The 19,903-nt window shown below is 34.2% G+C and overlaps 5 protein-coding genes across 7 annotated transcripts; all 5 read left to right on the top strand.

Annotated features, from left to right (window-relative positions):
- The first annotated feature begins 1,279 nt into the window (after positions 1–1,279).
- Positions 1,280–2,441, top strand: LOC116337012. The gene is made up of 2 exons (XM_031761287.1): positions 1,280–1,399; positions 1,472–2,441. Exons 1-2 carry the CDS (start codon positions 1,313–1,315, stop codon positions 2,336–2,338), a joined length of 954 nt encoding a protein of 317 aa, XP_031617147.1. The 5' UTR covers positions 1,280–1,312; the 3' UTR covers positions 2,339–2,441.
- Positions 2,442–5,837: 3,396 nt separating this feature from the next.
- LOC116337131 (nucleolar transcription factor 1-B-like) lies at positions 5,838–8,655 on the top strand. Of its 2 annotated transcripts, none has more exons than XM_031761472.1 (8): positions 5,838–5,945; positions 6,277–6,427; positions 6,519–6,832; positions 6,902–7,023; positions 7,080–7,269; positions 7,333–7,557; positions 7,620–8,364; positions 8,424–8,655. In XM_031761472.1, the coding sequence occupies exons 1-8, from the start codon at positions 5,937–5,939 to the stop codon at positions 8,435–8,437; spliced, it is 1,770 nt and encodes a 589-aa protein (XP_031617332.1). In that variant the 5' UTR covers positions 5,838–5,936; the 3' UTR covers positions 8,438–8,655. The 2 variants fall into 2 exon arrangements, with proteins under 2 accessions (XP_031617332.1, XP_031617331.1); XM_031761471.1 differs by having other exon boundaries at positions 7,620–8,360.
- A 103-nt stretch (positions 8,656–8,758) lies between these two features.
- LOC116337132 (tRNA methyltransferase 10 homolog A) lies at positions 8,759–10,007 on the top strand. The gene is made up of 2 exons (XM_031761473.1): positions 8,759–9,656; positions 9,737–10,007. The coding sequence occupies exons 1-2, from the start codon at positions 8,879–8,881 to the stop codon at positions 9,961–9,963; spliced, it is 1,005 nt and encodes a 334-aa protein (XP_031617333.1). The 5' UTR covers positions 8,759–8,878; the 3' UTR covers positions 9,964–10,007.
- Positions 10,008–10,249: 242 nt separating this feature from the next.
- Positions 10,250–14,262, top strand: LOC116337098 (dynamin-1-like protein). 2 transcript variants are annotated; one of them, XM_031761414.1, is made up of 10 exons: positions 10,250–10,523; positions 10,975–11,119; positions 11,205–11,589; positions 11,667–11,812; positions 11,878–12,065; positions 12,131–12,371; positions 12,448–12,521; positions 12,600–13,290; positions 13,371–13,582; positions 13,644–14,262. In XM_031761414.1, the coding sequence occupies exons 1-10, from the start codon at positions 10,422–10,424 to the stop codon at positions 13,698–13,700; spliced, it is 2,241 nt and encodes a 746-aa protein (XP_031617274.1). In that variant the 5' UTR covers positions 10,250–10,421; the 3' UTR covers positions 13,701–14,262. The 2 variants fall into 2 exon arrangements, with proteins under 2 accessions (XP_031617274.1, XP_031617275.1); XM_031761415.1 differs by having other exon boundaries at positions 10,252–10,523; positions 11,256–11,589.
- A 2,798-nt stretch (positions 14,263–17,060) lies between these two features.
- On the top strand, positions 17,061–19,834 carry LOC116336916 (cysteine sulfinic acid decarboxylase). Its single transcript, XM_031761140.1, has 4 exons — positions 17,061–17,953; positions 18,148–18,450; positions 18,538–18,602; positions 18,993–19,834. Exons 1-4 carry the CDS (start codon positions 17,312–17,314, stop codon positions 19,591–19,593), a joined length of 1,611 nt encoding a protein of 536 aa, XP_031617000.1. The 5' UTR covers positions 17,061–17,311; the 3' UTR covers positions 19,594–19,834.
- Positions 19,835–19,903: the final 69 nt, after the last annotated feature.

The following is a 19,903-nucleotide window of genomic DNA, read 5'->3' on the forward strand; positions in this document are numbered from 1 at the left end:
TTTTGCAGAATATTCTGTATGTTATTGTTTTCTTCTTAGGCCGTCATATAATCTCTGGTCTGATAAAGTATGAAAAATAAGTTGTTAATGAAGGAAAATTTGCATTAATTTATTGGTGAATAAAATTCGACTTATTGTAAATATTTTTTAAAAATTTTAATGACATTATTTTGTTCTTAGACGGATGATAAGTTAATAAATACGCTCATGGGTGAGAATTAAAGTGGCCGCGAGAACAACTGTTCAATGAAATTCTACTTGATTCGAATTGTGGACTTTTTCTATTTGTTGTGAATACTACGTGTGCAAAGTTTTACGACGATATCTCCACGTTAAGTCGAGCCTAATTCCTCTATCGAAAATTTTGCCTGAAAATGTATTTTATTTTCATCCAAATCACTTGAAACTTCTCCAGTCGTTAGTTTATGGTCGAAAATGACGACCTCAGTTCATTTTGAGTGGATGTGGTTGATTGAAGTTGTGTTTAAATTAATCAAAAGTGCTATTTTTCAAGAAATTCACATAATGACCGATAGAGGAATTAGGCTCGACTTAACGTGGAGATATCATCGTAAAACTTTGCACACGTAGTATTCACAACAAATAGAAAAAGTCCACAATGCGAATCAAGTAGAATTTCATTGAACAGTTGTTTTCGCGGCCACTCTAGTGAGAATTCTGAGTTTTGAGAAAGTTTCATCGAATAAACGAAGTGACTTTTGTTTAAAAAAATATTTCAAATTCGGAGATATTCGACGTATAATGTATAATAACCATTTTTCAAGGTGTTTTCGTAGAATTGACGTAGGACATTCATACGCAGACATTATACTGCGTTATACTGAGATATTTTCAGCCAGATATCGTCAGGAGCTGAAATTGAGTGAAAAGTGAAAACCGGTGAAAACAATAGTAGTGTTTGTTATGGTTATAATTACACTTACAATCACTATAACATTCACTTTTATTGTTTTCACTCCATTTCAGCTCCTAACGATATCTACCTGAGCTGATTCATCTGGCTGAAAAATATCTCAATATAATGTCTGTTCATTCAGAATAACAGATACGGTTTGAATTGTTTCAGAAAATGGTTTTCTCGAATTTATTTGAATTTTTTGAAGTCACCACAAAATTTCAATTCATTTTTCTTTTCCACAGCATTGTAATTATGAATATTAGAAATAAAGTCGAGTTACGTGAAAATATCCAGGAACTTTAAAAATGTTAATTACAGACCGTGTTATTTGTTTTACGCATAACTCGAACGATTAAATAGAGTATATAAACACCCAGCAATGGCACAGTTTAGATGTATTTCGACGTCGCCATTATATTAAGTGAAACGATGAAGCAGTTTTTATTTGCGGTATTTTTGTCGATTTTAATATTTGATGGGGTGACTATTCAAAATTATCAATAATTCTTGCTGTATTTTAATGGAAATTTTTTGGTTCTTCTAATGTATTAGGTCATCAAAGAATCTATGGGACAAATAACCTTTAAGAGAGTCATCAATGAATTTGTCGATAAAGTTCAACCAGTGACTGCTGCTAATAAAAATGCTGCTGAAACTGAGTATAATCGACTTGCGGCCTTAGATACTCATAGCATGCAATTCCTCAATGCAAAAAAAGCTTTCAAAAAGGCCAACAAAGAAATAGATAGAGATTGGGGACATGAGTTGACAGTGCTATTCAAACCATATCCAGTAACTGACGCAGTTAGAACTGCATTTGAACCGCTTACAATCCCTGATCAGGTGAAAACTCACGTACAAGGTCTGGCCAATCTTACGTCTACAAAGCATAAAACTGCAATAAACAAAGTAATCAATGAGATTTTTGGTATTCAGGAGAATTTAAATACCTCATGCAATCAATTATTAGGAAATCTTCAATCTGACATGGGTATCAACTCTCTAATTCAATCTGATATTGTATATAACAGTTGGCATACTGAAGTTCTTAATAGTGATCTTTTGACTATAATCACATATAATATACCAATCATGAAAAGAAAAAATACATGGTGGCGAAATAGATTCGGAAACTTGGTGACGGCAGTAAATAGCGCGAGAAATGCTTTCTCCGGTGAAACAGATTCAATTATTCAAAAATTGAATAATAATGCAGATCCAAACCATGTAACGAGCATCTTGAAAAATTATAAAAAAATCCAAACTACCTACAAGAAAGCTCTTGAAAAAATCAACCAAGTTGTAAATGAATATTTTGGCCTACGATATGCTTTTATCGATATTTTAATGGGAGATAGAACTAACTGCGATCTATTCAGAAAAACTGAAAAAGAAAAAGAAACACTTCAACTCTTGTAATAAAATATTCATCTGGGTATTTCAAACAATTCAAATTTGTTCAACATTTATATGATAACATGCAATTTGAATTTTTAAATAAAATATCGAATAAAACAATTGATTCAGTTTTCTTTATTTATTGCATCTTATTAACATTTTTAAAATAAATATCAATAGCTCAGCCTTCAAAATGTGTTGTTGAGAACAAAAACACACATATTCTAGCTAAAACTTGACGTCATCCGGTTTAATTTTTTGTTTTAAACGAACATTATCTTCACAGAACGAACAATTTTGTCGGCTTTTGTGTATAAATACATTTAATAGAAGCTTGAAATAATTTTATGCATCTACATTCAATAAGCTATCTTGAACACCATCGAAAAGAACATTTTTCATTTCAATAAATTGTGAAGGCGAACAGGTCTATTCAGATTTTCTTCGGGAAATAAAGCCGAGCCACAAAGTGCAAGCTAATTTTCAAGATGAATTGGTTTATTTGAAGAGATAAAATTCATACGTCTGTAGTGTGTGTGTGTGTGTGTGTGTGTGCACTGTGCAGTGTGCTTGGAATCACTTCAGAAGCATCATAATAATTTTCAATTTAAAATGCACTGTGCCGTTCCTTTTTTTCACTCTTTACGCGTGTGTTTGCATCGTTTCTATAGTTTATCTTCGTTTGCTGTCAAACATGATTGCAGATAAGATTCAATGCTCGAATACTGTTCGTTCCAATGATTTTTGTTATTGATGTATGTATATATGAGGTTGGAGGTTGAATGGCTGAAGCAAAGCAAAGCGGAGCAAAAAAAAAACTACATACCAGTAAAAGTATAATCCTTGATTTTCTTTTGGATCTCTGGGTAAATAACATTCCATTTCAATTGTGGCATTGCATCGTCAAAAGATGTTGTTGATGACATAGATATATCTGCTAGAAATGCATGTTTGTGGATTCATAATACCCGAAGTACGTTCACTGCGTATTTGCATAAAAGACGAGAGTCGAGATTGAGTTTCAATGCGACCATTGACGCAAATTAATATGGTCACAATCACTTTGGGTTTCGTTTGTTCCAATGCATACGCTTTTGGCGTGCATTCTTGAGCATTAGGCTGATGCTGAATGGAGAACATCCAACAGAGTAGTGTGCACCATAGATAAAATGTCGTATGGTTTTTTTTTCTATCTTCATTTTAATTCATATTAAATCCATATTTCATATGCGTTTGTGGTTAAATTTCAGTTGCATATGTGGAGAATTCAGTTGAATAGCTCATTTCAAACCATCATCATTATCAATTCACACAATCTGGTTGCCACTTTTTTACTCTCTTTCTCTTTCGCTCTTGCTTCGTATCACACTCCCTTTCAATGCCACATGACACTCTCTGTTCCTTCAATATTATGCCAGAACATGCAGATTTATCTCTATCTCTCGAATTGAAAAGAAAATTGCAAACGTAAAAACAAAAGAATCATTCTTTCAGCCGTAGCTGGGAGAAAAACGAATGTTGAAAAAGTAAAGGTTTGGTTTGCTTTTTATCGTATATTTACTATTACACGTTTTTTTTTTCTTTGCTCTGTCGTGTGCTCCAACTTTTGCTCTTACTTGCAAAAGCCCAAAGATGGCAAAAAGTTGCAAGCGAGGAAAAAAGTTGACATGAAGGAAAACAAATAGAACACATTGAAATCAAAATGTGAGGAGAGAGTGCAAAATAAAACTGAAACAATTGCAGTGGAACATTACTGAAAATGTGAATGGAAATAGCAATTTTTTTACTCTTTCTTCTTCATGCGCAAACTTCATTGTTTGCCCCCTTTTACACATTTTTTTTATTCATCTTCTTCGTACGAATGTCAAGTTTTTTTTCCTCATTACACAGCGTTTGCAATATGAATGACAATTATTTAACCGGGATTTGATTCTTAATCATTTTTGCCGTGCCGTGGCGAAAATATTTCAATTGTTTTGTAAATAAATGCACTCAGGAAATGCTATTTATTTCAAATGACTTGATTTTGAAGATCTCATTGAATTCAATCGCAGTGTTATTCAACAATCAACTTCAAGAAAAATGACATTCAGTCGCTTGCATGCTTCATGCAAAACTATTAAATATATAAGGAATGCTGCGCTTGTTCCACTTCGACGGGCTCAAGTGTTGAGCAAAAATTAAAACGAATCACAAACACATTCAAATCTATTTGCGTGAGAAAATAAAAGATGCAAAAGAAAAAACCAACCCCAACAAAAGATGTATATATAGAAAACGAAATGGAAAACACATTACAAGAAATGCCACGAGTAAAACCGATTCCGGAATGGGAGATTGGGTTTAATATGCTGACGACGATGTTTGATGGTGATGATGATCGGTGATGTCGGTTGAGTACGAATGGTTTCAGTTATGGTTCCCCAAAGAGAAATCTTTAGTTGTCTAATCACGTTTTAGTTGTCTCTGGGGAAAACGATTGATACGTTTACATATTTTTATTTTGACTTTCGTTACGCATTTTTTTTCTCGGACGATTCCATTTAGTTTTTTTTTTTTCGACTTTTTCAGCACAATATTTCACAACGTGCTCCCGTTGGCGTAGGCTGAATTTCCGTTAGTTTTACTCATGTATCGGTTCAATCACATGGAACGAATAAAACTAAAAGCCATTTCAAGAAATCAACTTTCTTAGTTGATGGTCCATCCTTTAAGTGACACTATTAAGAACAAGATTTAGGACGATCATTTGTTATTCATCGTTCATAGTTTTATTATCATTATTCGTTGGATGCTTCGATGCAAGAAGAAGTAATGTCGATTTCGATATTTTCCTTTTCAGAAGTAATGCCGATTCAATAAAACAAACCAGATCCATTGTAATTAAAAGTCTGAACCAAACCGAAAAGGTGCATTTTCATGAGTGCACGCATTTGGTTTTTTTTAAAGAATGTCAGGCGAAAATTCTTAGTTATTATAAATTCAGTGTGCATTTAAAAGAGTGTATGGATTATAGCATGAATACGCTCTTCAAACACGCCACAATGAATTGTTGAGGGTCCTTTACGCCTTTTCTGCTCGAAAGTGCGAAAATTCGTAGTAAATAAAAACAACAGAATTGAATTCTCAAGAATGCACTAAATGAGAAATTCAATTTAACGAAAGGAATGATTTGTTTGGTTTTTTTTTATTATACCATCTTCAACCGTCTGAAGACATCTGAAAGGGGGCGAGAAATACCTTGATACATTTCCTTTCAGCTATTTCGGTCAAGGGAAAATATCACATCAAATTTGAAAAAAAAAAACTGTGAATTAAAATCTGTGAAATCAATTTCATGAATAAAAAAATGATTAAATGTTAAAATATTTTCAATTCTTTAAAATCTATGGAAAAAATTCACATTTACTTCGACCATTCCAATGCCATTTAAAATGAAGAATGGAATGAAGCTATGTTGCACCAGGTGGCGCTGTGTACCATTTTGACATTCCAAAAAATTAGATGCATACACTATGACACATAGTCTGAGTGACATTAAATGTGATTTTCAATTCAAGCGTTGTGGTTGATATTCTGTTATCGCGTTTGATCAAAAAAAAAAAAAAACATTCTTAAAATGGAAGAAGTAAGTTTGTTTTCATATGAATCTTTATTTCGTGAATTATTAAAGTCAAGTGAATTAATCTTATGTGGAAAGGTGTCGATGAAAATATTTGGCATCAAAACATGAACACACAACATAGTCGTACATGCGTCCCAATTTTAAGCATTATCTGATAGTGATTTTATGGCGCTCAAATATTTGAGCTATGATTTTCAATCGAAAAAGTCCCTTGAAAGGAAATTATAGAAGATAATCTGAATTAGAATGCAAATTGAAATGTTGGCATTTTTCTAACCAAAAGCAATGTTTATATTGAAGCAACCTAACCTCACTTTATCGTGTTTTTTTTTAGCAAAAAAGTCCAAACAAGACATTGAAAAAGAAGCGCGTCAAAAGCAATTCACAAGTTGTAGATACTGATGATACGGACAACGAACTGCCCGATTACAATGGCGTGGACAGCACTTTACACATAAACGATGACAGTTTTTCAAGCGATGGTGGTAAAAATCGATTTTATTTTCATTTGAACTACTTTTAATTGATCAAACAATTTCAAGTGGCAAATATTTTTCTGTCCCTCTTTCAAATCAGGCTGGAGCAGCGATGATGACCGGAAGCTTGTTCAGAAAGTAAAATCAACATCAAAACAAAGTGACAAAGTCAGTTACAAAACGCGCTTGAAGCAATTGGACTGGAATGAAATTGCATTTAAAAGTTATTCGGCAAAGGATTGTGAGAATCGATTTCAAAATCATTTGAAGCATGTTCGTCGCCATCGTAATTTAAACGAAATTGTCACTGACATCGAGACGAATATCAAAAAATGCCCAATAAAGAAACCATTAAACAGCTACCAACTGTTCATACAAGATCAATTGACCCATGTCAAGTCAAGTGGGGATTTCGTAAGTTTAATTTTCAAGTGTTTACTGTCTTTATTACCATTCTCATGGCGTGTCATTCATCATTTTTAGTCTGAAACCATGAAAAATTTAAGCTCATTGTACAAAGAACTATCGCCTGAAGAGCGTTCTAGTTACGAACGAAAGGCCGAGCAGCTTCGGCTCGAATATAAACAAAAGAAAGAGGATTTTAAGTGAGTATACAAAAATCTTAGATGAAAAAGTGATGATTAAATGAGAATCATTTTAGATCGGGCAACATTTCAAAGGCTGCATCCACACCAGTGACAAAAGCAAAAACACCATTTATGCTGTATGCGGAAAGTAAAAAATCGGAAGAGATCGATTACAGCACATTACGTGAAAGCTATACAAATATGGCTCTGGATGAAAAGTACAAATGGGTCATTAAAGCTGTCAGTGAAGCCCAGGATGGATCGGTAAAATCACAAAATTATCTAAAAATGCAAAAAAAATATAATCCTAAATTGTTTGTGTAACAGGAAAATGTTTCGAAAATATTGAACAAAGAAGAGCAGCGAATCTTCAAAGGTCAAATCAAATCAACACCATCAGCATACAGTCTGTATGTGAAAGAGACTTATAACAAGATCAAAGGCAGAATGGAAGAACCGCAAGATTCCAAAAATATATTCACGGAAATTGCTCTTCAATGGAAATCGCTCGATCCGAAAAAGAAGAAAATATACACCAATGCTGCTATTTTGGTAAGTTTTCCATTTCATCTTCCTTGCGTAATTGGAATTTAAGTATTTTCTATCGAATACAGTTGAAAGAAAAAGCAGCCAAAGAACAAGAAGCGTTCAATGTGCGCCACGGTGTAACGCCACAAAAGGTGAAACGAAGGAAATCGACATTCGTTGAACGACCACCCGAAGACGATGATGATTTAGATGATGAAGAGGCCACCGTTCAACCAAAAGTAAAACGACAAAAGACATCGAATGCTAATCACTCCGACTCCGAAGAGACCAAACCTAAACATATTCAAATAAAGTTAAACTTTAAACGTTCTTCACCAAAACCATCGTCGGTTAAGAAATCGATAGTGACTCCGTCACCTGTGAAGGAAATTAAATTGGGTCAATCGCCCGTCAAGGAGTCGCCCGTCAAGGAGTCGCCCGTCAAGGAGTCGCCCGTCAAGGAATCGCCCGTCAAGGAAGAAAAAAAGAAAAAGAAAAAAGCCACTTCAGAGTCAAGTGAATACAATGAACCAAGTGGAAGTGATGCTGCTTCCAGTACAATTAGCTCAAGTTCAAAGAAAAAGTCGAAAAAGGAGAGGAAATCAATAGTGGAACCGCCCGGTGAAAAGCCACCATCGGACATAATCACCTATTTTGCCAAAAAATACAATATAGGCAAAGCACGTAAAGCGCAAAAGGCATACGATAAATTGCCGAAGAAAGAACGCAAACAAATCAAAGCTGAATATAATGAAATCACCGAAAGTTATGTGGCACGACTGAAGAACTATTTGGAATCGATACCGAAAAATGAAGCCGTTGCTTATGTAGGTACATCATTCCTCCGTATATTCTTCCATGTTTCTCACGATATTTTTTTTTTCGAATAGATTGCAAAAGTTAAGGCAGTCGACGATGCTGAAAAAGATAACAGAGATGCCAATTATACCGGAGACGATGGTAGTAGCTCTCAAGAATACTAAAAATAAATGGAGCGATGTATATCAGGGAATATCGATTCAAATGGACTAATTTCACTCGAGTGGTTGAAATTTCATAATATTTTTTTTTTCTAGTTTTTAATCCATTTATCATTTTTTAAAAACATTTTTATTATTCATTGCAATGAAAGAGAAATAAAATTTATTGAGGAAAGATTTCATATTTTCTAACGTATCATAGCTTGTAAAATACATTGACAAAACCACGTTGACATAAAATTTTGACATTTCTCGTAGCACATGCTGAAACGTCAAAACAAATCACATTAAAGTTACCGTAAATTACGTTTGTTTTCAGCACAAAACTAAAATCCACAAGTTGTTTTGTTCAAACAACATCAAAGATGAGTGAAATTCAAAATGATTCATCGCAAATTGTGGCCGAATGCACTGTCGTCACTGACACCACTTTAAAATCAAGCGAAATTCCATCCGAAGCAAATGTGCCAACCACTCAGGACCTGTCAGAGCGTAGTGAAATTTTATCGAAGCGAAAACAGAAGAAAATATTGAAAATGGCTAAATGGCAAGAGATGAAAAAGATTAAGCGACAAAAACAACGGGAAAAACAAAAAGAACGGCGAGCCACCGAGGTGAAATTGGGCATCATCGGTCCAAGTGCCAAACGAAAAAAATTGAAAGCAAATAAAATGGATGAGAGCCCAAATTTAGTGACTGTAGCCATTGATTTTGATTACGATCAATTGATGTTAGACAAAGATATAGGCAAATGTTCGAAGCAAATGTTGCGCGTGTACACAGAAAATCGAAAATCAAAAATGCCAATTCAATTGCATTTCACAAGTATTCGGGAAAATAGTCGCATTAAAAATTCATTGAGTCGAAATGATGGATACGCGAATTGGGATGTGAAAATACATGAAAAACCATATTTTGATCTATTTGATCATAGTTCAATTGTGTATTTAACCAGCGATTCGGATCATGTACTAGATGAATTGGATCCGAAGGCAGTGTACATTATTGGTGGATTGGTTGATCATGGACATTGCAAAGGCGAATCACTGCAGCGAGCCGAAGAGAAAGGTTTTAAAACCGCCCGATTACCACTTAGCGAACACATTGAAATGAAAACTAGAAGTGTTCTCACAATTGTACATGGTGAATTCAAAAAAATTGATTTTTTTATTATTTTGGGCATTTTTGGACATTTTTCTAACCTAAAAACTCTTGCTTTTCAGTATTTGAAATTCTTTTGAGGGTTTCGGAGGGAAAACCGTGGAAAAAAACGCTACTGGAAGTTTTACCACAACGAAAATTCAACCCGGAAGGCAAAAAAAGGCGAAAAAAGGATGAAACAGGCAGCCAAGGGAATAAAGACGACGACGATACGTCCAGCGAAAATGAAAACAAAGACGAATCAATGTGTGAAGAGAAGATTAGCGAAAATTCAATGTCAACGATTTAAATTGTTCCATTTTTTTTCTCTCTAGAGATTAAAAACAAAAAAAAATTATGCTTTGTTTGTGTTTTTTTGCTAGATTTTTTTTTTATTTATTGAAACAAATTGTGTGAACCGGCAAAAGTACCAATAAAAAAAATCATACAACATACTTCGGTCGGTTTGAATTCAACTTGTCAAATGTGCTTGTCACGATGACCAACCTGAAAGTGTTGAATCGCTGTTAGACATTGCAGTGGGCATGTATGTTGAATGACATTTGCGCTGTGCGCGAATATTTTTTTCCTTGTTCGTTTGGTTCAGTGTGCGTGTAAAGAGAAAATTTTCTCACCACACAGAGAACATTGCTTGTCTAATTGTTTTAGTGGTTTTTCTATTTTAAACTGCATTTCGATTTCGTCATTTGTGCTTTAAAAATAAAATCAAACCTAGTGAACCGGCAGTTTATTGAATAAAATAAAAAAATGGAAGCTTTAATTCCAGTTGTTAATAAATTGCAAGATGTATTTAATACGGTTGGTTCGGATTCAATTCAGCTACCACAAATTGTCGTGCTTGGAAGTCAGGTTTGTACGATAAATCAATGGCCCCCTTCTGTTTGTGCATTTCACATCACATTGAAAATCATCACAATTATAATCGATATGTCAATGGAAAATCGATTGAGATTCGAAATAAATATTTGATTTGAATCATTTTTATTTTTGGTGTGAAAAAAGAAAAACATTCCACAATGTTTAAGTCAAAATTACGTAATTGTTTAATGTTATTTCCTTCTGCTGTTCCATGTAATATGCATTTTGGCGTATTATATGACATAAATGTGTCATTGCATCACTCAAATCCTAAAAATTCCATCACATTATTCACAACATTCTTGAAATGATCAACAATTGACATTTCAATGAAATAATTTTATCGCCGTTTTTTTTCGCCAGAAAAATTGGTTTTTTTCATTGATGCTGATATTAATCACATGTGATTCATACGTCAAAAAAATGTTGTTTTCGTTTATAGAGTTCGGGAAAAAGTTCGGTCATCGAAAGTTTGGTGGGACGTTCATTTTTACCGCGTGGAACTGGAATTGTAACACGACGACCACTTGTTTTGCAATTAATCTATTGCCCATTGGATGATAAAGACCATCGATCAGCTGAACAAGGTTTGTTCTTCAATTTATAGCATGAATGAATCCCGCCTAAGTTAACACACCATTTCGAATACCATCTCTGTTTATTTTCATTCAGAGTCGACATTATTTCAAAGTTTCACTAATTTTATTGGCTCTTCAAATGCAGGCACAGTTAAGCTTGACGAATGGGGTAAATTTTTGCACACAAAGAACAAGGTTTACGCCGATTTCGATGAAATACGCAAAGAAATCGAAAATGAAACCGATCGTATGGCTGGCACGAACAAAGGAATCTGCCCTGAACCGATCAACTTGAAAATTTACTCAACACGAGTTGTGAATTTAACGTTGGTCGATTTACCCGGATTGACAAAAGTGCCCGTTGGCGATCAACCAGAAGATATTGAAACACAAATCAAAGAATTAATTATAAAACACATCGAAAATCCAAATTCGATCATTTTGGCAGTTACCGCAGCAAACACCGATTTGGCAACCAGGTAACGATCGATTTTTCATTCGAACTACTTTTATTTTTAATTGATCGAACTGGATCTAAATGGCAAATATTCTTCAGTGAAAGTTTGAAAATGGCTAAAGAAGTCGATCCGGACGGTAGACGCACACTGGCCGTTGTCACTAAATTAGATTTAATGGATGCTGGCACTGATGCCATTGATATACTCTGTGGACGCGTTATCCCCGTTAAACTCGGAATCATCGGTATGTATAAACATTGTATTTGATACCGGCAGGATTTTTTATGATTTTTTTGTGACAATTTTCAGGCGTTGTCAATCGTTCACAACAAGATATTATCGACAGAAAAAGTATTAACGATCAATTAAAGGATGAAGCAGCTTATTTACAACGGAAGTACCCAACATTAGCCACGAGAAATGGCACACCCTATTTAGCCAAAACACTTAATCGACTTCTTATGCATCATATTCGAGATTGTTTACCAGATCTTAAGGTAAAAAGTCAAGAATAAAAGAAATAGGTGAAAATAACATATAAACGATTAAATATCATTTACAGACTCGTGTCAATGTCATGATCACACAATTTCAATCGTTATTAAATTCATACGGAGAGGATGTTACTGATAAATCGCAAACTTTGTTACAAATCATAACAAAGTTTGCGAGTGCATATTGTTCGACGATCGAAGGAACGGCCAGAAATATCGAAACAACCGAACTCTGTGGCGGTGCAAGAATGTGTTATATTTTTCATGAGACATTTGGCAGAACACTTGATGGCATTCATCCATTGACCGGTAAGTCAAATAGCCAAAAGTATAATAAAGAAAACTTAATGAATCTTTTTTTAACAAAAACTTAATTCGAAATCAGGATTGACAAAAATGGATATCCTGACGGCAATCCGAAATGCAACTGGTCCACGCCCGGCGCTTTTTGTGCCAGAGGTTGGTATTGAAAATTTACATGTCAGTAGTTAGTCTGAATATGTTTATGTATTTAATACATTCGCCGTTCATTTGCAGGTATCATTCGAATTGTTGGTGAAACGTCAAATTCGTCGTTTGGAAGAGCCATCTTTGCGTTGCGTTGAATTGATCCACGAGGAAATGCAGCGAATTATTCAACACTGTGGCAATGAGGTGCAACAAGAAATGCTACGATTCCCAAAGCTACATGAGAAAATTGTGGATGTTGTGACTCAATTGTTGCGTCGTCGTTTACCAAATACAAATTCAATGGTTGAAAATATTGTGGCCATTGAATTAGCTTATATCAATACAAAGCATCCGGATTTTCATAAAGATGCAGCACTGGTGCCCAGTCTCTTGAAAACCGAACACCAAGAGAATCCATGGAATCAACGTCCCGATGGTGGTATTGAAAAAAGACGACAAAATCGTAACCATTCACCGGCTGTGTATAACAATCACGTTGATGCAATGACCGAATCACAAAATAATCATAAAATTAATGATCATAACAGTCAAGATGATCAAAAAGCATCAGGATGGTTGGCCAATATTCTACCACCAGCTACGCCAGCATACCCATCAAGCAGACCACCCACTGACAGCACAGAGAGCTCATCGACAAACACACCAACTCACGGCGTTTTAAGCCCATTGAAACCAGTCAATTTGTTGCCCGACGTTCCGCTCAATCCAACCGCTCGCAAACTAACTGAAAAAGAGCAAAAAGATTGCGATGTCATTGGTATGCAAATCATTCAATAATATAATTTTTATGAACAATTTAATTTAATAAACAAAAAAAAAATTCTTTGTGTTTTGCAGAACGACTCATCAAATCCTACTTCTATATTGTTCGCAAATCAATTCAAGATTCTGTACCAAAAGCAATTATGCATTTTTTGGTTAACTATGTAAAAGATAATCTACAATCGGAATTAGTTACGCATTTATATAAATCAGAAAATGCCGAAGATTTCTTGAACGAATCGGACCATATTGCCGTTCGACGAAAGGAAGCTGCTGATATGCTCAAGGTAAGACCAATTTTAATTTGGTTCATTGAACATTTCATTGATTTTTCTTTTTAAATTGCAGGCATTGACCCGAGCTAATCATATAATTAGTGAAATACGTGAAACTCATATGTGGTAAACTTGAGAAATTGTCGCATCTATTTGTTTGAGACAAATTTCATCTTGTGAACCGAATTCATCACTATTTCTTCTATTTTATCATTTGAACGCATTTTTATTTTATTGGTTTTTGATAATATAATTGACCAAATTGTAATCAAACACGTTGCAGACATGGGATATTCTAATGTTCCCAAAATGCACGTTTCATTTATCTGAATTGTTGAAAAAAACACACACACAAAAACTAAATGTTCGAAAATAAGAAAAAAAAAATTGGCAAATGTTTGTTGAAATTCAGGAAAATTCTTCGAAACACTTGCTTGGAGAAAACAGAAAAGACAAAAATGATCTTGTGTTAGAAACATATGGCATTAGATTAGATTCATTTCAGTGATATTTCGATATTGGCACAATTTCTTCAATTAAGTTTCGTGTTTCGAGTTACACATTTACATTATAAATAATTTCAACATTTTGCTGTTATTGTAGAAATAAAGTACTCTCCGCATATTAAATCATTGAGATAGGCATTTTTTTGTCAAATGAAATTATAGTTTAAACAATCGAAATCACAAAAAAAAAAAAAAAACAGAATTTGTATGAATCGTAAAATAAAATAAAGTTCAAAACAAAATATATGCGAAAACTTTGTAGAATTTTTTTGTAGAAATTTCAAGGTGCTAAAAATGAACTATACAACATTTTGAAAATAAGGTATTTGCCGGTGGAAATTTATTAAAAAATGTCGTGCAGAGAAAAATTACGACAACACAGCAGAGATACCGGGAAAGTAGTGAGTGACCGCAAATATAATTTTCCAAAAGCCGCGCCTGAATACGAGAAAGAACATCATTTTCAAAAAAGTCATTCATCATATATCTAAAAGATTTAAGCATTAAATCACGCATACAAAATAAAGAGAACCTAATTTCATTTGGAATTATAGATTCAGCACAGAAATCTTTCATACTTCAACATCGTTAATAGTAAACTTCATTTTTGATTTTCAAGTGCAAATTCATTGCTGGTTGTCCCAGATTTTGGAGAAAAAATCTCCGAATCAATGCTGTATATGGCGAGAGATTTAGATTTTTTTAAATCCAAAATTAGATTATGCAATTGAGCGTTGAAAAAAGCGAGCGCAGTTGAATTTGGCCAATCTTAATAATAGATGATTTTTTTTCGATTTATCAAAATTTAATATTTCAAAGCCTAATTCAAAGAATAAATTATTTGAGTGACGGCCAAAATCGCGTGTCTCTTTTTATGTCGGCGTTGATTTTTCTCAAAATGAAATTCACAAATGCACTTTCATCATTTTAACAATTTCCATACAAATGAAAAGGTGAACATTCAACCACATGATTCAAAAGAAACTCAATGTTAATACAGACCTAACTTGATATAAATGTAATAAAATATGCTCCTTTTCTTACTTTGTTTGATGCTATAATGTTGATCGCAATTGAGACTTTCGTCACCCTTGTTAAAGAATTTCCCTTTGATGATATGTGCAATTGTACAGCCGGCAAAGTGCACATTCAATGCATAACTAACAAATAAAATTGTTAATTCCCAAAATTATTTGATACGATGCCAAATCAATTCGTCATCAAACGCTACTTTGTTTGATGAATTGAAAGCAAATTTTGGCGAATACATTTATCGAAATCAATGGGGAAGGTGAACGAAAAAGACAGACGATAAATCGTTGTACACGCTCCCATACAAAAAAAAAGAAACGAAAAATTAAATAAATCGTAATTAAAGTAAATGCACATGTCAATTTTAATTGGGTGCAAGAGCTAAGTACAATGAAAATTGAATAATTACGCCAATGTTTTTGCTTCCAATTAAAAATCATTGATTTATTTTGTGTGATTTTTTTTCGGTGTCTCGATCAAGACATTCAAAATTGCCGTAGCTGTGATATATAAAAATTGTGCGGTATTTCGGTGTGCCAATTCATGTACATTCTTTACAATGGCTCCACCAGCAGCTGATTTTTTGTTGTTGTTGCGCCCATGAACTTGACTCTGATTTTTTTTCTTTTTGGCAAACGTTTGTCTCACTTACATACATACAAAACAGAAAATGAAACATTAAATCAGTTTGCAACACGAAACAAAAGAACGATAAGAAAATATAAAAGAAATGGCACACAACCACATTTTATGAATGGCATCGAGTGAACGAAATAAAAAAATGCAAGTTGTCAGACACACGAATGTCTATGCCCATTTGAGCTCGTTATTATCGTTTAATTTCAATCTCTTGCATATTGTACACTATTTCAATCAGATTGAATTATTTAATCAATTAAAATAAATGGAAATATGTTCTTCCTTGTTTCTTTGTTGTTTGATGTCTTTTATTTTAATACGATTATTTTTTTTCTGTCAAATTTTTTTTCCATTAGCAGAATATAGAATGCTTCCGATTCCGGTTTGTAAAATTAGTCTAATTCATTAAATACTGAATGCACGTTTTGTTGTCGGCAAATGATGATGATGACGATGACGAGGATGAAGCCATTTGTGAATTCGAATGAATGCGAGATGAAAAGGTGTAAGACACGTAGTTGGTGGTCGATCACAACAAAGCAAATTGTTAAATACTATATTAGTAATAAACTCATTTCACAAGGTCTCCAATATGAGTTGATTGTAATTGAAAACAATCTCCGCTCTGCTAAATTCTGTTGAAGTGGCTTCGTTTCTGTTTGTAATTAGCTAATTTTATGTGGCTAGTAAATTGAGCCTGAACAAAAAAGCCATACCATTGAATCGTTAAAGCATATAGCAAGCGAATATCAATTGTGAATTGGATTTTAACATGCACTTGCCACACGCGTATACCCGTACACCGTAACCGTGTACACATAAGCATTGCGTGAATTTTTATTGTTTATTATTATTGTATTGATATAGGTATATGTTGTGATTCCATCATGTAAATTCTTGCCTTTCATTCATTCATTCATATTTCAGTTGGTAACATATCAAAAATGAGTGCAATGTTTGCATGTGAATATAATTCGCAGTTTTATAATGGACAATCACAAAAACGAAGCAGCACCTCATTTTTCTGTATAGATCATAGTGTATTCTGTATAGAGGTGCGCTTGCGCTCACGCTCATATACAAACATATCAATCATAAGTACAATTTGTATGAAACGATCAGTTTTATGTTTTGCGCTCTCTCAGAAAAAAAGCCTTGACTGTTTTGTATTAAACCGAAATTAAAAAGTAATGTTGTAGTAGTAGCAGCAGCGGCAGTTAACAGTTTTTATTTTAAAATTTTGAGTACACATGTAAACCAGCGAGTATTTAAAAACTCGAAACAATTTTGTTTAACCGCCAGTTGTTCGTTTGATTTGGTCGGATCAGTGGCATATTGCTTGGCAAAGCTAACCGCACATCGACTTAAATAAAACGATAGTGATTTTGTAATATATATTCGAGTATCGAGAGATTTTCGAGGAAATTCAATTTCCTCGCTTGCTCTGTACGGTGCACACACAACACTTGAAGTGGCATTTAATTAAATGAAAAGCTAATAATTTTTATTTGTGTCATTTTTTACATTTTGAAATAAAGAAGAACAATAAAAAAAGACAGAGACAATGTCCTTAAATATAAAAACCTCTGAAAATTCAACCGATAATTTATCGGTTGATGATATAATCACATCGTCAATGGATCAAGTGAATAAAAATCGAATCTTAACACCCCCGCTATTATATAGGAATGAAAGAGGTGAACGTTATGAATCGTTACCAAATCGGTCAATGCATGAACGATTCTTGCGCGATTGTGTCGATGAAATTTTATCGTCTGCCGTTTTTGAGGATACTCGACGTGAGAATAAGGTTTTGGAATGGCATCAACCAAATGAATTGGCAAAATTATTCGATATGTCATTGAAAGCGGAAAGTGATTCGGATGAAAAATTGATGGAATTGGTACGGAAAACCATTCGATATTCAGTGAAAACGGGCCATCCGTATTTTGTGAATCAGCTGTTTTCATGCGTGGATCCGTATGCATTGGCCGGACAATGGCTGACTGATGCACTTAATCCAAGTGTTTATACGTACGAAGTGTCGCCGGTGTTTATTTTAATGGAAGAAATTGTTTTACGTGAAATGAGATCGTTAGTTGGCTGGGAAAATGGCAATGGTGATGGACTTTTTTCACCTGGCGGTTCAATTAGCAATGGCTATGGAATAAGTTGTGCCCGTTATAAATTTGCACCAGATGTCAAAGTAAGAATGAATGCCGGAACATTTTGCGAAAATACTTTTTAATGAGGGAACGTTTTCACGTCTTTTTTCAAAACATTCGATCGAAAAAAGAAAGGATTTTCCAGAAATGGTTTCGACATTAGAAAGAGAGAGAAAAAAATGTGCCACGAAATATTTTCGATGAAAAAACATGTAATTTTGGTTTGTTTTTTTAGACTAAAGGATTACAGGCTATACCTCGATTGGTAATGTTCACATCCGAAGATGCTCATTATTCATCTGGAAAATTGGCGAGTTTCATGGGACTAGGTTCGGATAACGTGTACAAAGTGAATACATGCAGTCGTGGTAAAATGATTGTAGAGCATTTGGAAAGTGAAGTGATACGCGCCAAGAGTGAAGGTGCAATACCATTTTTAGTGGTGGCCACAGCCGGAACAACAGTTTTGGGGGCATTCGATCCCATCGATCAAATTGCAGATATCTGTAAAAAGTATAATATTTGGCTGCATATTGATGTGAGTATTCGATTGTTTTTTAGTCCTCATCTTTCTATTCGATCTGGACCAAGGTCTTTAATACTTACTATGTGCTTCGACTTTTAGGCTGCATGGGGTGGTGGTGTAATGATGTCACGAAAATATCGTCATCTCGTCAAAGGAATAGAACGGTTAGTTTCATTTTTATGAATATGATTTGTCCATCGCATTGAATACAGATGAAGAGAAAACGACATTTTTTGCGACTTGTGAATGACGTATGCATGTAACGCACTTGTGACTATTGAGAGTGTTATCGAAGGCCAAGGTGTACACTCTGTACGTGCAATAGTATGTAAAACAAAAGACTTGAATAGGAACAGTTAAAAATGTATACGCTTAAATAGGAAGGTGAACACATGTTTAACAGTGAGCTTGTTCTCTACCGACGCATGACATATCTTCCGGTGAAAGACTACGATTTATTCAATTACATCGGTGGTCGTTATAAATTCTATTCGAATCAGAACCCGTTGTAATTTTATTTTTATTTTAATGATTTTTTTTTTCTTTTTCTTCAGGGCCGACTCAGTAACCTGGAACCCACACAAGTTGTTGTCGGTGCCTCAACAATGTTCAACATTTTTAACTCGACACGAAGGGATATTGCAACAAGCGCATTCTGCGAATGCAACGTATCTATTTCAAAAGGATAAATTCTATGACACTCAATTTGATACAGGCGATAAGCACATTCAATGCGGACGACGGGCTGACGTATTGAAATTTTGGTTTATGTGGAGGGCCAAAGGCACAAATGGTCTTGCAGCGCATGTCAATAAGAATTTCGAGAATGCCGAGTATTTTACAGAACAAATTAAAGCACGTTCGGATTTTGTAATGGTTGTCGACAAGCCAGAATGTACAAATATTTGCTTCTGGTATATTCCGCCAAGCATGCAAAATGTGCCGATCAACAGCGATGAATTCAAGGAGAAAATTCACAAAGTAGCGCCAAAAATTAAAGAGCGCATGATGAAAGAGGGCAACATGATGATTACGTATCAACCATTACGATTGAAACCGAATTTTTTCCGTTTGGTTCTGCAAAATTCAGCGCTGAATCGTGACGATATGCTTCATTTCATCGATGAAATCGAACGACTTGGATGCAATTTGTAGTTTTTAACAAATGATGAATATATTCGATACTTTATATAATATTATTATGTACAAATTCCATTTACCATACACCATATCATAGCAATGTAAGTCTCGCAAGCTAATTTATTCGCTGGACAAAAGGAAACTCAAAACAAATTTCATCTAAAAAGTAAGTGAGTGGTGAGAATTTGAGTTGATTTTGTTGGATTTTTTTTTTTAAATATGAAAAAACCGAATGAAAAAGATCGTTGTTTATCGTGATTTTTTAAATGTTTAATTTAAACGAAATGGATGAAATAAACTATTACATTTTGAAAATAATTTCAAT

Source organism: Contarinia nasturtii, unplaced genomic scaffold (genome assembly GCF_009176525.2).
Source record: "Contarinia nasturtii isolate CC-2019 unplaced genomic scaffold, AAFC_CNas_1.1 Cnas_scaffold_220, whole genome shotgun sequence".
Taxonomy (NCBI): Eukaryota; Metazoa; Arthropoda; class Insecta; order Diptera; family Cecidomyiidae; genus Contarinia; species Contarinia nasturtii.

What these genes read in the sequence shown, in the direction of transcription:
- LOC116337012 (XM_031761287.1), top strand. Translation starts at nt 1,313, where the DNA reads ATGTATTTCGACGTCGCCATTATATTAAGTGAAACGATGAAGCAGTTT. An exon ending in CGATTTTAATATTTGATGGG is followed by an intron (nt 1,400 to 1,471) that starts GTGACTATTCAA and finishes CTAATGTATTAG; the next exon opens with GTCATCAAAGAATCTATGGG.
- LOC116337131 (XM_031761471.1), top strand. An exon ending in CAGTTTTTCAAGCGATGGTG is followed by an intron (nt 6,428 to 6,518) that starts GTAAAAATCGAT and finishes CTTTCAAATCAG; the next exon opens with GCTGGAGCAGCGATGATGAC. An exon ending in ACACCAATGCTGCTATTTTG is followed by an intron (nt 7,558 to 7,619) that starts GTAAGTTTTCCA and finishes TATCGAATACAG; the next exon opens with TTGAAAGAAAAAGCAGCCAA.
- LOC116337132 (XM_031761473.1), top strand. Translation starts at nt 8,879, where the DNA reads ATGAGTGAAATTCAAAATGATTCATCGCAAATTGTGGCCGAATGCACT. An exon ending in TGTTCTCACAATTGTACATG is followed by an intron (nt 9,657 to 9,736) that starts GTGAATTCAAAA and finishes CTTGCTTTTCAG; the next exon opens with TATTTGAAATTCTTTTGAGG.
- LOC116337098 (XM_031761414.1), top strand. Translation starts at nt 10,422, where the DNA reads ATGGAAGCTTTAATTCCAGTTGTTAATAAATTGCAAGATGTATTTAAT. An exon ending in TGGCATTCATCCATTGACCG is followed by an intron (nt 12,372 to 12,447) that starts GTAAGTCAAATA and finishes ATTCGAAATCAG; the next exon opens with GATTGACAAAAATGGATATC. An exon ending in AAAAGATTGCGATGTCATTG is followed by an intron (nt 13,291 to 13,370) that starts GTATGCAAATCA and finishes TGTGTTTTGCAG; the next exon opens with AACGACTCATCAAATCCTAC.
- LOC116336916 (XM_031761140.1), top strand. Translation starts at nt 17,312, where the DNA reads ATGTCCTTAAATATAAAAACCTCTGAAAATTCAACCGATAATTTATCG. An exon ending in ATATTTGGCTGCATATTGAT is followed by an intron (nt 18,451 to 18,537) that starts GTGAGTATTCGA and finishes TTCGACTTTTAG; the next exon opens with GCTGCATGGGGTGGTGGTGT. An exon ending in CTCGTCAAAGGAATAGAACG is followed by an intron (nt 18,603 to 18,992) that starts GTTAGTTTCATT and finishes CTTTTTCTTCAG; the next exon opens with GGCCGACTCAGTAACCTGGA.